We start from the raw sequence: 17,785 nt of genomic DNA on the forward strand, positions 1-17,785 counted from the left end.
AGAAAAGATATTAATATTAGATACTATAAACTTCGGTTTTCATTAGTAAAGCCATAGCAAAAACAGCATTTTTACTTTGATGTCTGCATGAAAGGGTAACTCTTAAGTGTAACTCCCTGCCTTATGGTTAAATGTGTAGAATGGGTTTATATTTAAAGCTTTGAGTGGTTTCACGTCCCCGGAAGGTCCGCCAGCGAACGTTATTTAGCGGACCATATGCGGACGTTCCCGCAAGGTCCGCCAGCGAACGTTATTTAGCGGACCATATGCGGACGTTCCCGCAAGGTCCGCCAGCGAACGTTATTAAGCGGACCATATGCGGACGTTCCCGCAAGGTCCGCCAGCAAAAGTTTTTTAGCGGACCATATGCGGACGTCCCCGGAAGGTCCGCCAGCGAACGTTACAATGCGGACCAATTGCGGACCTAAGAGGACGTTCGCAACGTCCGGGGGACGTCCCCTGTTTGCTGGGATATCATTTGAAGTAACAAAGAAGGAGAGGGGGTTCGGTCTTCGGCTGGCTGGCGGGGGCGGCCACTGGCGGGTCGCGTGGCCTGCCATCCCTGCCAGTGGCAGCGACTGCTTAAAACTGATGGTTGGGCATATTTGGAAGTGATATGCTTTGTCTTTTATTCATTCAGTGTGTTTAACTTCTAGGCTTGTTAGTTCTTTGAATATGTACTTTGATTAAAAGCTATTTTTGCATGCATTCACAACCAGAAGGACGAGCAGTATCGCCAGCAGCAGGGTGCCGAAGCTCCTAATTTAGTGCCTTTCTTTTACAGGATTTATTTACTTTATTATATGGATCTCTATTATGTAGTAAATATAAGTATCAGTAAGTATATATCAGTAAAATGGCTGTAATGCGTGGAGTGGTTTAAACGCCTCCTCCCGCTTAGAATATTATATCAAACAACATATTTTCCACAGGCAGCTCAGCCAGCCACTATTTTGCGCGAACCCTAACGTGCACCCTCCTGCTTGTCACAAAAGGATTTTTTTACACGCATGAGTAAAAAAAGTTTACACTGCATTTGTGCCTATGGATGTCCTCCAACAATAAATCACCGCCCTGTAAACATCCATCGTGTTCAAAGCGCTCAAAAACAAAATGATCTGAACTGGATGCATTCCAGCTAAACCCAGCCCAGCCAGCCACTAATGCACAAACCTCAACACACGGCCTCCTGCACTTCACAAAAGGAATTATATGATTTTTTTACTTTGTATTTGTCCTTATGGATGTCTTCCAATAATCAATCATCGTTTTGTAAACATTTTGTGTTTATGGTGCTTAAAAACGAAATGATCTGAACTGGATGGATTTACAGCCACCTCAGTCAGCAACTATTTTGCGCAAACTTTAACGCACGCTAAATGTTTACAAAAACGATGATTGATTAATGGAAGACATCCATTAGGACAAATGCAGAGTAAAAAACAATATAATTCCTTTTGTGAAGAGCAGGAGGTCGTGCTTTAACGTTCGCGCAAAATAGTGGCTGACTGAGGTGGCTGTAAATCCAACCAGTTCAGATCATTTCTATTTTAAGCACCATAAACACGATAAATGTTTACAAAACCATGATTGATTATTGGAAGACATCCATAAGGACAAATGCAGTGTAAAAAAATAATATAATTCCTTTTGTGAAGAGCAGGAGGTCGTGCTTTAAAGTTCGCGCAATATAGGGGCTGACTGAGGTGGCTGTAAATCCAACCAGTTCAGATCATTTCTTTATTAAGCACCATAAACACGATAAATGTTTACAAAACGATGATTGATTATTGGAAGACATCCATTAGGACAAATGCAGAGTAAAAAAAATATATAATTGCTTTTGTGAAGAGCAGGAGGTCGTGCTTTAAAGTTCGCGAAAAATAGTGGCTGACTGAGGTGGCTGTAAATCCAACCAGTTCAGATCATTTCTTTTTTAAGCACCATAAACACGATAAATGTTTACAAAACGACGATTGATTATTGGAAGACATCCATAAGGACAAATGCAGAGTAAAAAAATAATATAATTCATTTTGTGAAGAGCAGGAGGTCGTGCTTTAAAGTTCGCGAAATATAGTGGCTGACTGAGCCCAGCAAACATTGGTCCGACCGCAACGTCGTGTCCCTGGCCAAAAATAGTCGCGGTATGACGGCACAAATCGGTGAAAATATGTAACACAGAACATTTCATAAAAATGCATTCAGATACATTTGTACATGTCTATAGTTCTATGGGGTTGCATGTATAATTGTTACTTTGACTTTTACTACGCGTGCTTCAATATTTGAAGAGTTTGGTTCCAAAACGCAATAAACGCCACTTTTGAAAAAAATGAGTTACTGCCAAAATCAGTATTATATCAGGTCAGTAGTTAAAAGTAAATTCTTAATTTTACGCAAAATCCAATATCCGCCGTGTTATTCTGTCATCTTTTCTCCCTTTTTTCCCAAAATGCGACAAACGCCACTCCCACTTTTTTACAGAACGCAATAACTCCATTTCTGATATTACAGCCCACCGTTCACGCAATGTAAACAAGCAATGGCGGACGCGCGTAGTACACGGAGTCCTGGTTTTCCTCATCTACTTTGTACTACGTGATCAACAAACAAACAAAACAAAATAATACTTTAATTGCATCGCTAAACCTGTGATGGTTTTCTGTGACGGGAAAGAAACGTAAGCCATCAGCATCTAACAATTTCCCTGAGAGGCACTTGGGAGACGGGTGCTTGTTCTCCCGACAGCATCAAGCTTCTCATGCTAACACATTGACCCCAGAGGATCTTATGAAAAACTGTACATAATTTTACTCAAAGTCAACGAAAATCGAGCAGGACCAAAAACATTTTACAGTCGATCGCTGTGAAAGACGTTAAGCGAAGACGTCAAGTAACCGCAATGACAGGGTTCTTAATATGACAAAGTAAGTGTTTTGATTAATAACATTAATGTTTATATTTTTAATTAGTGTGTACAACTAGTCAACTAAATGAATATAACATGGCAAAGATGAATGCACATTTATATAGGCTATTGATTCAATAGATTTATAGCATTTTGAATAAAAACTTGTCATGGATTTATTGCATTTTGTGGAAAAAATAATCCGTTTTTATAATAAATCTTTGAAAATCAACTTATGGATTTGAATTTTTTATGTTTTTATAACCTAAAGATGCTGTGTGAAAGTTTGTAACAGAAAATAGTTGTTTTCATCTTGTCACTTTCTTGGTATAGAAAACACGTTTTTACCAAAATTTGTCAAAATGGATTTATTGCGTTTTGGAACCAAACTCTTCATTTATACCCTGTTGTGAATCGGTTGTAAGAGGACGTCACTAGGTGACGTCTTTTACACGTGCATTTATAGTCCATCATGACCCTCCATAAAAAATCATAAACCTTCTATAAAGTCATTGTGAAATATGCAAATGCTGTGCTTACACCTTGGTTAATACTGCAATAATTAATTTAAGTGCAAAAAGTAGGTTTTTAAGAGGTTGTGAATAGACGTCCACTGACGTCTTTTACACGTCTAGACTAGACTAGTAGGAAAAAAACAGGATAATCTTTATGAAATACACGATTTGTATACAAAGTAAATATATTAACTTTATCTTGTTTAAATAAATTATAATCACAAAGTGCCCAGTGTGATTGCAAAGCCACACTGCATTTTAGTCATTATTCCAACCTGTTTTATTATTGAATGTATGCATATAAATGTAAAACAGATACATATCCGGTCACCATTTAGGTCTGAGTTGGATGTAATTTCAAAAACTGTGCTATTAATTAATTTAAGAAATATAGCGAAAAATCTGGGGATATTACAAAATCCCGCGATAGGACAGATTATCTCGCGAGATAGTGGTGACGTCACGCGTTCTTCCGGAAGTTCACATTCAAACACGAGGAGCGATTACGAGGGAGTTTTGTCTATATATCATTCAAAATCTACTGTTGGGTAAGTACATTGTGTATTATTTGATTAACGTGCTTAAGTTTTACTTGTTTGACACGAAGGCTCCGAAATAAACGTTGCCAGAATTGTCCACACTGAGTATTGCAATAATTAGCTAGAAGGCTAAAAGCTAACGTACTTTGAAGTTATACATGGTATAAAGTATGTTTAAGGATACAGTCAAAGTACCTTATTAATGTAGCCTCTTGAAAGTCTCTTTCAGAAAGTAAATTATCTGAAAAATAAAAGTTATTTGGCATTAATGGAATTACAATGATTTGATTGCCTAAACATTGCACATGCAAAATATTAAATACTGTTTTGCATTAAAAGTTTAGCAGAAGTGTTTGTTTGATTAACTTCCTTTGCTTTTGTTTTGTACAAAGGAAAAGCAGAACCTCATCCAAATAAAAATAAACAAGCTGTTAAAGGCACTGTGTCCTACACAGACCCTCCAAAATATAACCACCCAAAACCCAAGTCAGGTAAATGTCTCAGTTTGAAAATACATTAACAAATTGGAGTTGTTATTGTGGAGTTAATATAATTAATTACAATTTCGTTTTATTTACAGTTGAAGATCAACACAAACCAAATAAAGATGGGCATTCTACAAACAATAACAAAAGGTATGGAAAACTGTAGATATGAATTTTTGTAGATATGACTTAAACAGTCTACACATTTGTTAATGTTCTAATGTTTCATATGTCCTTGTTTGTGCTAAAGATCAAGTTTTGTGTCCACCACACTTAGATGAGGCGTGCCCGACCCCTGACTTTGTCTACCCTACATTAAGTTGTAAGTTTTTGACTGCTTTTGCTTAATACTACGAAAAAACATGATTCTTTCAAAAATGACTTTTATATATTTTGATATGAAACTCAAAAATGTATATAAATTGTTTTGGTGTATTTTGTTTACACAGGCACACTTCATGACAGTAAACATCGGTATCACAATGGTGTGATTGATCTATACCCTGGCCTAGAATAAGCTGTGACACTATGAGACATACGTGCTACTGATGTTTTTTTTTGGTGCATTCCCACACTATACAAACACATTGCTTGGCTCCTAAGTGCATACACTTTTGCCTTTATAATGTCATTCTCATTTTTAGGTAAAAATGTATTCCATGAGTCAGGGTTTTGCCTGAATGTCAACATAATATCCAAAAACTTTGATATAAAAAGTGATTTATTTTAATATTTTACACTACTATGTATTTTTTAAAATGCAATACATTGTGCATGTGTATGTTTATTGTACTTAATGAAATTACATGCAAGGTGTCATGCAAGATTTAACATTAGTGACAACAAAGCTAAGAGTATAAACATATTTACATTTCTCTGAATCTGAGTTAATAGTTACAAATACAGAGCTTATAATATCTGTCATTGCTCAACCACAAAGACCTAAAAGTACAGACAGCTGATTTCATAACTAATGCAGTATTACACTGTGAAGTGATTTACTGTTAATATTTTACACTACCATATAATTAACTCTATTTGTACAGGTGAGGTAACACAACGAAAAAATTACCGGATGGAGACTACCTGATTCTTCACCTATGGCCTCAGCTTCAAATGCAACATGTAAGAAATGCTATATGACTGTGTATTGTGCATTATGAATACATCAAATATGTTGATAACAAGGTGATCTGCGTAAGTTGTGACATAAAGAATATGTATATATATTTCCATCTATCTTTCTATAACATTATTTCAATTGTTTTCACATTTAGGTCCAGCAACTGTCTGAGTTGGTGGATATTCTGTCAGAGACTGCGTGAACAACGTTATGAACAGGTATTTATTTCTCTTGATTTGTGTAATCCTGCATAATATTTAAGGAATATATATTGATTACCACCATAATTAACCCAGCTATTTATATTACTTCAATTCAGGATTTAATCCGTCACACATCACTTGTTGAGAAGTTTTAATGTTCGTAATGACTTAAACAGTCAGCCATACTGAAAACAAGAAATCAAAACATAATTTCAGTGTAAGCCATTACTTGTCACCCAAAGTTAGGGATGAGGATATAGTTCATAGCACTTGTTACATGGTAGATGAAACATGTGAAGTGTTAACACATAGTGTATGTTTAAACATTGTATGCAATTGCTCATTACTGTTAATTGTGATTTATTGACCTTTTAGGTTATTTGTCTAAGGTGAAGTAATCTTACATTTCTTTCACAGAATGATGTCAAATTGTCTTATAGCAAAGTTCAATATGAGGGGTGGTGGACATCTGGAAAAGAAGTCTTTTAAAGGCACACCTTTGTATTATGTTATTCAAGGTAATTTGGGGAATGTTGATCTAAAAAAACTTGTTCTTGTATATTGATTGTAATTTTATTGTTATGCTTGATCTATTCAGGGGACATCACAGCTCACCTGTCTTTTTTAGAAATGTCCTGTTCATTTTTTGACACACCTAGTTAAGGGTCTTTCTCAAGGGCACCACAGTGGTTTTGTAGAGGGAGGGGACAAATGCTGTATCCCCCACAACTGATCTAACACTTATTTAAAGCAGAGCATATTTTGTACAATAATATATATAATATTAATATATCATTTTAGCTGTAGACCATAAAGATTTTGAAAGTAAGTGCATGTCATTTACCTCAAAATTTTAATTGTATTTATTTTAAAAAGAAACATATTCTTCTCTTCCTTCAAGATGCTGTGAAGAGGTGGAGCCCAAATGCCACAGACTCGGAAATAGATGCAGCTATGGCAGACCACCTCAAGCACGCTCCAGGAAGAGCTGGGGGTGGTGGATACAAAAAAGCCAAACAGCTGTGATGTGTTAAAGAGAGAGTTCACCAAAAAAGGAAAATTGTTATAATTTTCTTATCCACATGTTTCAAACCTGTATACCTTTATATTTTCTGCTGAACACAAAGATTGAAGAATGTTTGTAACTTCACAACCAATTAACTGTCAATATTTTTTTTACAATTGTAGTAATGGGTTGTGGGATCTGCTTTGTTAAAAACATTCTTTCACATATCTTTGTGTTCGGCAGAACATGGGAGGGTATACAGGTTTGAAACATGAGAGGGAATAAATGACTAAATATTAATTTTTGGGTGAACTATCCCTTTATAGAAAGTGTTTTGAAGTTGTTATTATAGTTAAATGGTTAAAAAAAATAAAGTGCTAAATCAGAACATGCTTCTTTTTTTTGTTATGGCCACAAATAATGTATTCTTTAATGTGTTTGTGAAGTACACGTGGTTAAAACGGTTTATGGACGTTCAGGTCTGACTGGACCAATTTTGAACTGATTTTGAACCTTTGTGAATATGTGTTAAACCTCAATACAATTGATTGCCTTTCACGATGTTACACAATGGGTGTATATTCATTTTATATGCATACATTTAAACTATGCAGCAACACATTTAAACATCCAGAAGACGGCACATTTAGACGTCCAGGGACGGGCAGAAAAGACGTGTAATTCACGGCCAAATGACGTCAAAGACGTCCGCTGAACTTTAATTTAGGGTATTTTTCAACCGCGATGGGACGTGACGAAGGGTCGTCTTTTCAACGGTCATAAAACGTCCACATGTTTGCTATATGAGGGCTTAAAACATATATTTAAACTATGCAGGAACACATTTAAACATCCAAAATACGGCGCATTTAGACGTCCAGGGACGTGCAGAAAAGACGTGTAATTCACGGCCAGATGACGTCAAAGACGTCGGCTCAACTTTCATTTTGGATATATTTTTCAACGCGGACGGGACGTGACGAACGGACGTCTTTTCAACGGTCATCACACGTCCAAATGTTTGTTGGGAGGTGGCTGTAAATCCAACCAGTTCAGGGGCCCGTACCATGAAAATGGTTAAACAAACTCAGGGTTACAGGATTAGTTTCAGGTTGACAAAACCAAGCCAATGTGCAGGCCTTGTTGGTAAAAGCTATTTTCATGGTACACAAAACCCAGGATTTGCACAAACTAATCCTAAACAAAGCTGGCTAACCAACTAAACCAGCTTCATGGTATAGGCCCCTGATCATTTCTTTTTTAAGCACCATAAACACGATCAATGTTTACAAAACGATGATTGATTAATGGAAGACATCCATAAGGACAAATGCGGAGTAAAAAAATCATATAATTCATTTTGTGAAGAGCAGGAGGTCGTGCTTTAAAGTTCGCGAAATATAGTGGCTGACCGAGGTGTCTGTAAATCCAACCAGTTCAGATAATTTCTTTTTTAAGCACCATAAACACGATCAATGTTTACAAAACGATGATTGATTAATGGAAGACATCCATTAGGACAAATGCAGAGTAAAAAACAATATAATTCCTTTTGTGAAGAGCAGGAGGTCGTGCTTTAACGTTCGCGCAAAATAGTGGCTGACCGAGGTGGCTGTAAATCCAACCAGTTCAGATCATTTCTATTTTAAGCACCATAAACACGATAAATGTTTACAAAACCATGATTGATTATTGGAAGACATCCATTAGGACAAATGCAGAGTAAAAAAAATTTATAATTCATTTTGTGAAGAGCAGGAGGTCGTGCTTTAACGTTCGCGCAAAATAGTGGCTGACCGAGGTGGCTGTATCCAACCAGTTCAGATCATTTTTATTTTAAGCACCATAAACACGATAAATGTTTACAAAACCATGATTGATTATTGGAAGACATCCATAAGGACAAATGCAGAGTAAAAAAATTATATAACTCATTTTGTGAAGAGCAGGAGGTCGTGCTTTAACGTTCGCGCAAAATAGTGGCTGACTGAGGTGGCTGTAAATCCAACCAGTTCAGATCATTTCTTTTTTAAGCACCATAAACACGATAAATGTTTACAAAACGATGATTGATTATTGGAAGACATCCATAAGGACAAATGCAGAGTAAAAAAAATCATATAATTCCTTTGTGAAGAGCAGGAAGTCGTGCTTTAAAGTTCGCGCAAAATAGTAGCTGACTGAGGTGTGGTCCATCCAGTTTAGATAATTTGTTTTTAAGCGCATTTAACACAATAAATGTTTACAAAACCATGATTGATTTTTAGAAGACATCAAGAAGCACAAATAAAGAGTAAAAAAATATGATAAATGATATAATTCCTTTTGTGGATAGCAAAACAGTGACTGAGCTGGCTGTAAATGCATACAGTTCAGATAATTAAATTTAAGCACCTGAAATGCGGAAAATCTTTACAAAATGATGATTGATTATTGGAAGACATCCATAAGCACAGATGCAGAGTAAAAATAATATAATTCTTTTTGTTTGGGTGTGCATTGGAGTTTGCGCAGGGCGGTGGCTGGTGAGCTGCATGTGGAGGATATTTTGTTTGATATAATAGTGTAGGCGGGAGCTTCAACTCCAAGCCTTAATAGCCATTTGGCAGATACATACAAAAAAATCCATGTTACAAAGCAAATAAATCCGGTTTTGAACAGAAAGGAAAGGCAAGGTTGTGAAGGCATGAAAAATAGTTGGACATTAAACACACTGAATGAATGCATATCACTTCCAAATACGTCAAACTACTTTTGGGCGGTTGCTGCCGGTGGCAGAGATAGCGGCTGCCAGTGACAGGGATGGCGGCTGCCAGTGGCGGCCACCAGTGGTTGAGTGGCGGGTCACGTGGCCTGCCAGTGGTTGAGTGGCGGGTCACGTGACCCGCCAGTGGCTGCTCCTGCCAGCCAGCTGAAGATTGAACCCCTACAGCAAAGAAGTCTAACGAGTCTAGGCGACCAAGAGTACATGAATTATTATTATTTTAAACACAAGAACTTGGTTTCGCTTTCAAATGTTTACTCCACACTCCAGATCAGTAGGTGGCGGTAATGCACAATTTCGTTGGTTTGCCAAACCGCCATAAAACACCAGAAGAAATAGAGGCGCCTACTTTTACACACATCCAGACCAACAGGGGGCGCGCGTCAAACCGCTTTGGCAGAGTGAAACACACGTTCATCCAGAATGCTGAAGGAGATAATAGTGTGTGAATGATTGCATATTATCTTATATTGTTCACATATTAGTACTCGATCACACAGAATGATCGCGGCGCGCTGCCTCGCGTCTAACGCGCGTCAGAGGATGATGTTCAAAGCGGCGCGTCTGAGTTGCTGTCAGAAGGTCAGTGTTATAAATGACGTCAGGAAAGCACGAACACCCAGAGTAACAGCACTAAACTACACAACCACAATACAAAACTGCACAACTACAAACATCGCGACAGTTCGACACGAATCCGCAGAAGATCCTGAAACCCGCGACAGACGCAGTGAGTCCAATTCAACTTTTAATAATCTGTCCAGCATCACACACACACACACACACACACACACAGCCTATTTCATTACAGTGTGAGGAAAGGTTACACAAGTGTTTGTGTGGTTGTGTTTAGGGTCTGTGGAGAAGTTTGACATCAGTCTGGTGGTGTCTGTTTTGAGACAGGAGAACGCAACAGACATCTGTGTGATCAAAGTCCCACAAGAGCTCAAATACACAGATTACATCATCACAGTCACTGGAGCATCACCACGACATCTCACTGCAATGGCTGAGTTTCTACTTAAAGTGGTAAAGACAACACACACACACACACACACACACACACACACACACACACACACACACACACACACACACACACACACACACTCACTATTTAAGAGCACCAATTATCTGATTCACGTTTTTAATTTTCCTTTAGTATGTAAGTGTGTATTAGTTCATGTTAAGATACGGCTAAAGGTACAAACCCCAAAATAAACGATGATGTGAGTTTGTACATCTCTTTTCTTGGACTACAACAAACACACACTGGGATTGGTGATGTAGTAAAGAGAGACATTATCATAATTCCTCCGCTTCAGAGCTTTGCAGATCAATGAGTTTTGTACAAAATCAGTGCGTTTCAGGAAGAGAGGAAAATCTGGAGCATCAAAAATAGCGTTTTTTAAGCAATGAAATAGGTGCACTTTAATAAGATTAAATTTTATACCATAATGATCCAACTGTACTGAACTGATGAATTTTTCAGACGATATAAAGAGAAGTGGTTTCTGCTTTAGTTTTTAATCTTAAAGAGGTCACTCAGTATTTTTCATGCTTTATATTTCAGTTTAAGTTTCTGCGGCGGGATTGCGATGCTCACGTCAGACTGGAGGGAAGAGATTGTGATGACTGGAAATGCATTGACTTTGGTTTGTATAGAGTTTGAGGTCTCCGCACAGAATGATACTCGATGGGTCTGATGGTGTGCTGATGGGTCTTCTGTTGTACAGGATCACTGGTGATTCATCTCATGCTTCAGGAGACCAGAGAAACGTATGAGCTGGAGAAACTCTGGACACTGCGCTCGTATGATGAGCAACTGATGAGAATCCCACCAGAGAAACTCCCTACAGACTTCATATATGAAGATACAAACCAGACAAGTGTGTAAATATTAATAACAGTAATTGTAGTTTTCAACTTGTCTATTTCTAAAAAAAATAAAAGCTTTGTGAGAAAGTTTGAGTTTCTTTTCCACTGCTGAAGACCCGACGGGTTTGTGATCTACACTGAAAACAGAACGTTAATGGTGCTCTGAAAAACATCAATGATGACAAACATGACTCAAGATGTGATTCATCATCACTGAGACCAGACACAGAACATGTGGTGAAGAACTTTAATGTAGTAACTGTGGTATTTATACAGAAGCTAGACTTCAATGAGAGAAAAGAGTCCAGAAGAAAGGAGCTTCAGATGTATTTGTTGGCTAAATCTTTGACATCATTTTTGGAAAAAGCTTCAGTCTGCACAACGCTCAGCTTCTCAAAGATCTCCATCAGCTGTCTGTGATCCTTTGAGTCCAGGAGCATCAACACCATCTACACACACAGACAGACAGATATTAATGAGCCATCTGCAAGAAATCTTTCTGTGTATTTTCCCCTTATAAAGGTGTAATGTGTTTTTAGTGGCATTTTAATTGAGCTTGCAACCATCCTCAATTTCAAAATGCAATAAAAAGCTTCAGTAGCTGCAACAGGACAAACATGTCGTCTGAAACAACATAGAGATGAAACACGCTCTGTAGATCAGTTTGTCTGTTTAGGGCCTCAGGGTTCTTCGCTGGAGGGTTTGGCATCAACCCTGATCAAACACACCTGAGCAAGATAATCTATCAGGGCTCCAGACTGCCACCAAAATGTAAGAGTGTGCCACTGAATTTTGGTCACATGTGCGACCAGAAAATGTGACTTTTTTTGTGATGTGACAATGAATAGGAAACAGCACATTGTACTTTCTGCATCTATCATTAAAGTATTTATTAGTAATACAGTGGAAATTTGTAGAAATGTGAATATTTGGTTAGCATGTTGATTTACGATGTGTGCCCCTAAATTTTCTGTTTGTGCCCATAAAATTTTAAGTTGGGGGCCACTGTGCTCCTAGTGAAAAAAGTTAGTCTGGAGCTCTGTCTATGTCTTCACGATCACTAGAAGATCACAGATAGGTGATCAGGGTTGATGCTAAACTCTCCAGGGTTAGGATGTGAGGAACTACTGTAGAAACATGATGCGGTGTATGGAGAAAAAACATCTCATTCTAAGATAATAAAAACAATACAGTTCATTATGTAAGGTCTTTATACACCACTGATAATAAAGTTATGTAGATTAGATTGCATTTTTGTTAAGAGATTCTTCTAAAAGTTACACCTTTAATATAAGGAAACACTGCTTGACTTACTGCTAGATCGGAACCACATTAGATTTACATTTATGCATTTAGAAGACACTTTTAGCAGACTCTGCTTTCAAAAAAACAAAACAAAAAACGTTTCATCCTACCCTCATTTGTTCTCTTTTTATCACCTCTCAAATATTGGTAGGTTTCTTTAAAAATACAACATTTTGAACATAAAGCTGAGATAATTTTTGCTAGAGATCAAATTCAGAGCAATGATCAAAACATACACAGAGTTTTTACTGTTTTTGGATCAGCAGATGCTTTAGTGTTTTAAAAGTTGGGTAAGAGCGACACCCAGTGGATAATAGCGGAAATCTGGATTGCCGTAAAAACTTGTCATTGGCAGAGTAAAGTTAAACCACAACTTAAATGTGGAAGCTGAGTGATGAGAATCTCAGTGTTTGTCGTTTCAGTGCAGATAATACTTTACAGTCGATGACAACGTAGACATAAACATGTTAGAAGAACACCAATGAAAGACGTAAGGAAGTTTTATTCTCACCGAGAATCTGTGAGCCGTGTGCAGGTGCTTCAGGTGTTGATAAACCAGGTGAGGGTGTGAGCGCAGCAGGTGGACGTTCAGTGTTTGGATGATGAAGCTGATGGTGCGTCCGTCCAGCTGCGTGCTGATGTACTGCGGGAGAAGCTCTGATGCGACGTTACGCAGGAGCTCTGCGCAGGTTAACAGATCACTGTTAGCGCGTGCAGCGTTCAGAGCCTGACCAAACTCGAACGCATTCATGGGCTGCAGGCTGATCCAGGACCTGTTATCAGCGCCGTCATGATCTTCATCGTCAGCATCCTCAACCTGCATACAGAGCTGATCTCAGACCTGTGCTTAAATCAGACTGTGTGTGTGTGTGCGTGTGGAGGGGGGGCTGACCTCAGTGATGGGAACTCTTCTGCGAGGTTTAGATGATGAATCTTTCCTCTTCTTTATCAGATGTTTGACCTCATCCAACAGCTCTTCAGCTTCCACAGCACTCGCATCCAAACACAACACTTGTTGCAGGTCTGCGCTACATGCCAGGTAATCCTAAACACACACACACACACACACACACACTATTAGATATATCACTCCAGACGAACATCTGAATGAAGGAGACATTCTCACCCTCAGGCCCTTATTGGCCACTGCACGTCTGTAGAAAGCTTTCTTATTGGTGGGTTCAAGCTGGAGGGCAGATTCACAGTCTTGCTTTGCTTCAGTGAAGCGCTGGAGTTTGATGTAACAGAGCGCTCTGAGACACACAACAGCTTATCAGCATATTGTGTTTATTTGTGTGTGTTTTGTAAGGTCATATTTATGTTTTGTGATGTTTTGGTTGTACCTGTTGGTGTAAATCACAGATTGTTGTGGTTGGAGTTGAAGACATTGAGTGTATTTATCTGCTGCCGCCTCATAGCAGCCATTCAGAATTAAATCTCTGCCCTCCATCTTCAGGAGCTCAAACTCTGAAACACAAACTTCACATCACTTTTCTGAAATCTCATTGAATCAGGTATAAAGTCACCATTAAAAAAAATTTAAATAAAAAAAAACCTGATGCATACACTGCAAAAATTACTTTCTTACTTAGTATTTTTGTCTTGGTTTAGCAGAAACATCTCAAGAAGAATAAAACAAATAAATTAGACAAAAAATATGAAATTTAAGTGATTAAAACAAGTGAAGAAATCTGACATTTCTGAAGAAAGTTTTCTTGAATTTTTCTTGAAATGTAGTGTTTAAGAAAATTTTCAAAGATTTTTTTGCTTAATTTTTAGATATTTGTACTGAAAAGACAAAAGTACTAAGTAAGACATTTATTTTTTGCAGTGTAAATATAAAAAGTATATTTTTTAGTGCAGATTTTGAATGCGATCTTAGACATTTGCCCCTGATTTCACAGACAAGGCTTAAAGCTAGTCCTAGACTAAAACACATGTTTGAGCTGTCTCAAGTGAAAATAACTTTCACGTCCAGATCTTAAAATAAGCCAGTGCATTGATTTGTCTCAAGATACACAACAGTGTATGTTTTTATAAAAGATCTTGATTTAACTAAGGTCTAGTCCTGGCTTAAGCAAAGCCTTGTCTGTGAAACCAGGGCTTAGACCCAACTGTACATACATTAAATATACTGTAGTGTGTGTGTGTGTGTGTGTGTGTGTACCTGCTGTTGTGTTTTCACATTGTGTGTTTGTCTCCACAGCGTCTTCAGTTTTAAACAGCACATGTCCCTCCGGTTCTTTAAGGCAGGTGAGTTCAGGGGGCGGAGCTTCCGTGGGGGCGTTCACCCGTCTGTCTGTCTGAATGGTGTCCTCAGATCGGCTGCTGTGGTTCTGAGCGGCTTTGCTTTTTGGACTCTTGTGTTTATTTCTCGTGACTTCACAATCCCACATCACTCCTGACTCTGTGTCTCCACCTTCATCCTCCTCTTCTTCCTCCTCCACTTCCTGAATGAGGAGCTTCTTCCCTGCTTTGGATTTGTGTTGGTTTTCTGTGATCGTCTTGGAGTTCTCCATCAGGAGCTTCTGAGGGTCAATACAGACGTTACCACAAGAGTTCCTGTCATCAGTTTGTCTCTATGTGAATGAAAGTGAACTTCTAACCTGTGCAGTTATGTTGTGTGGCTCCACCAGCAGAACGGCTCGCAGGTCATCGTGGGATTCCTGCGAGTGGCCCAGATGTTTGTGCGCGGTGGCACGACGCAACAACGCTACACACGCACAAACAAACAGACACACACAACTCAACTAACAATCCAGTCAACTGTCCACATACACAAAAGTGTGGATAATGACACAACACCTTAATATATACACAAATACTGGGTCCACTTTCAATCATTTCAACTACAAATATATTTATAGACCTATAGATCTATGATCCAGCGAGCGTTTCTCACCTTTGACATTCTCTGGTTCCAGCTGTAAAACCGTCTGACAGTCGACGAGAGCCGCGTGCCAGCGCTGAAGTTTGATGTGAGCCTGTGCGCGATTATTGTAAGCAGCCGCTGAAGGTACGAGAGACAAACTCCTAGAAACAAACACAATATGTAGCGTGTGTTACTAAAGCCCAGCCGCTCCTGAACGTCCTCACAGATCTTTCTCCTGATACCTCGTGTAATAAACCACAGCCTCTTCATAATCTCCACTTCTGAAAGATTCATTGCCTTTGTTTTTCTCACGGCAGGCGAGAGCGACTTTCTCCTGATCCGTCAGGGCTGAAAAACCAACAAACATTAAAGAGATGATGATGATGTCCATAACCACAGAAAATCTTCAAAACTCATCCTTCAGTTTAAATCAGTAAAACATTCTGTTCAACATCTTTATGTCAACTGTAAATGTTCATGACATGAATATTGGATTTGACTTTTTATATTGGACTGTTTTTTAAGTTTATTATTTAAGTGATTTTCTGATGTTTGGCTGTACTTTCACAACATTTAGTATCTTTCTTGTGTGCTTACTGTTAGCCACATTGTTTTACTTCCTTTATTAGTATCCTTACTTCCAAGAAAAATGACTTTTAATAATGTAAAGTTAAAGACTTAATGCCACAAATACTGCTGATCAAAACATGATGTGACGTGATGTGTAGGCAGTTTGCTGAAAAACATTTCACCTGTGTGGTTTATTGTGTGTTTGATGGTCGTGATGTCTGGACGGGTGATGACCTCGGGAGAACTTTTGACCTCACTCTCATCTATTTTAGCACATTCTGTCTCCACGTCAAACCTGACGCAAGGAAACATCAGTGAGCCACACACAACACAGAGACACACAAACACACGCAGACACACATACAGATTATTGATGACAGTAGAGACTGACCTGTCCCAGTCTCTGTACGGACGAGGAACGCTCTTCTGATTCTTAACCTCAGTCCTGATGGTTTCCTGTTAAAATGTTTCATCTGTTAATCTTGTGAATCTGAGGGATCAGGTGAATATTTTCTGAAGGGACTCTGTGATACCTGAACTGTGTTTGGACAGCGAACTGCCGGCATATCGTCGACAACAGCGAATATTGGGCTGCGATTCAGTCTCGCCTCATTTATTCTGATGTTTTCCTCCCACTGCTGTGACATGAGAACAAACAAACATAAAACCTCCAAAGAAATCAGAATCACACTGAATGAAATCAACAAAACACACAAAAAACATTTTCTGAGAACATGCTTTAATAGTTTTGCTTCTCATGCTGTAAATCCAGTTGAATTATGAATTACATTCAGTGTATGTAGACTAAAGCATTGAACAACATTTCCTTCAAACATCTCGAGGAGTTGATGTCTGTACCTGCAGCTCTTTCTCCATCTCACTCCATTCCTCTGTGGAGAAACAGGCAGCTGTGGCAGGTGGGTTCTCCTTCCTGAGGAAACGACACTTTGGGTCGAGTTTCTCTATGTGCTTCTCACAGAACTCAATCAGATGAGGATAAAAACCCTCCTGTCCCGACCTGAGGAACACCAGCACATGTGAGTGACATATGAAGACAGACAGACACACAAACAGACAGACAGACAGACAGGTCTCATCTCACCGCAGAACTTTCAGGATTTGCTCCAGATATTTCAGGTCTGAGCAGTTCTGGATGAAGTTGTAGTCTAGATGCTCCACAAGAACTGAGCTGCAGCTCAAACCCGGAGACAACAGAGACGACACAGTCTGAACACTCATGACACCTGCTACACACAACAACACAAACATCACACAGTAACACAAACATCGCATACCGCATTAACACAAACATCACAAAGTTTTCGGATGGCAAATTTACGGCACTTCTCAGGTTATTTCACTTCTTTATCAGATCCCGTGCTGTTTTTAACTCACTTTGGATAAAAGCGTCTGCTAAATGTAAATGTACTTAAATCGTTCAGTTCATTCAGGTTTTACTTACCAAATCACAATAAGTATCCGACAGGACGAAAAGATTTTTGCAGTTATATGACTATATTTCTGCTGTTAGATCACAGGAGTAAAGCGTCTGCGCAGTGAGCGCCGTTCCCGTTCACGCGTCCCGTTTCTATGGCAACACGTTTAACAGTGGGC

The 17,785-nt window shown here is 38.7% G+C and overlaps 2 protein-coding genes and 2 long non-coding RNA genes across 4 annotated transcripts; 3 read left to right on the plus strand and 1 right to left on the minus strand.

The window, feature by feature from the left end:
• The first annotated feature begins 3,844 nt into the window (after window positions 1-3,844).
• On the plus strand, window positions 3,845-7,481 carry LOC141367320 (uncharacterized). Its single transcript, XR_012371674.1, has 5 exons — window positions 3,845-3,974; window positions 5,497-5,575; window positions 5,728-5,791; window positions 6,194-6,294; window positions 6,678-7,481. It is a non-coding gene; the product is annotated as an uncharacterized lncRNA (long non-coding RNA).
• LOC129432758 (uncharacterized) lies at window positions 4,139-5,479 on the plus strand. The gene is made up of 4 exons (XR_012371675.1): window positions 4,139-4,456; window positions 4,546-4,600; window positions 4,701-4,772; window positions 4,900-5,479. It is a non-coding gene; the product is annotated as an uncharacterized lncRNA (long non-coding RNA).
• A 2,426-nt stretch (window positions 7,482-9,907) lies between the features above and the next one.
• malsu1 (mitochondrial assembly of ribosomal large subunit 1) lies at window positions 9,908-11,511 on the plus strand. The gene is made up of 4 exons (XM_055211685.2): window positions 9,908-10,276; window positions 10,400-10,575; window positions 11,120-11,201; window positions 11,283-11,511. Exons 1-4 carry the CDS (start codon window positions 10,048-10,050, stop codon window positions 11,441-11,443), a joined length of 648 nt encoding a protein of 215 aa, XP_055067660.2. The 5' UTR covers window positions 9,908-10,047; the 3' UTR covers window positions 11,444-11,511.
• A 146-nt stretch (window positions 11,512-11,657) lies between these two features.
• spag1b (sperm associated antigen 1b) lies at window positions 11,658-17,785 on the minus strand. The gene is made up of 15 exons (XM_055211676.2): window positions 17,634-17,785; window positions 17,274-17,418; window positions 17,030-17,189; window positions 16,705-16,809; window positions 16,563-16,627; window positions 16,354-16,466; window positions 15,844-15,949; window positions 15,632-15,762; window positions 15,336-15,442; window positions 14,897-15,257; window positions 14,073-14,196; window positions 13,856-13,982; window positions 13,622-13,774; window positions 13,241-13,546; window positions 11,658-11,873 (listed from the first exon to the last, which is right to left on the minus strand). The coding sequence occupies exons 2-15, from the start codon at window positions 17,408-17,410 to the stop codon at window positions 11,745-11,747; spliced, it is 2,124 nt and encodes a 707-aa protein (XP_055067651.2). The 5' UTR covers window positions 17,411-17,418; window positions 17,634-17,785; the 3' UTR covers window positions 11,658-11,744.

This window comes from Misgurnus anguillicaudatus, chromosome 10, assembly GCF_027580225.2.
Source record: "Misgurnus anguillicaudatus chromosome 10, ASM2758022v2, whole genome shotgun sequence".
Lineage (NCBI taxonomy): Eukaryota > Metazoa > Chordata > Actinopteri > Cypriniformes > Cobitidae > Misgurnus > Misgurnus anguillicaudatus.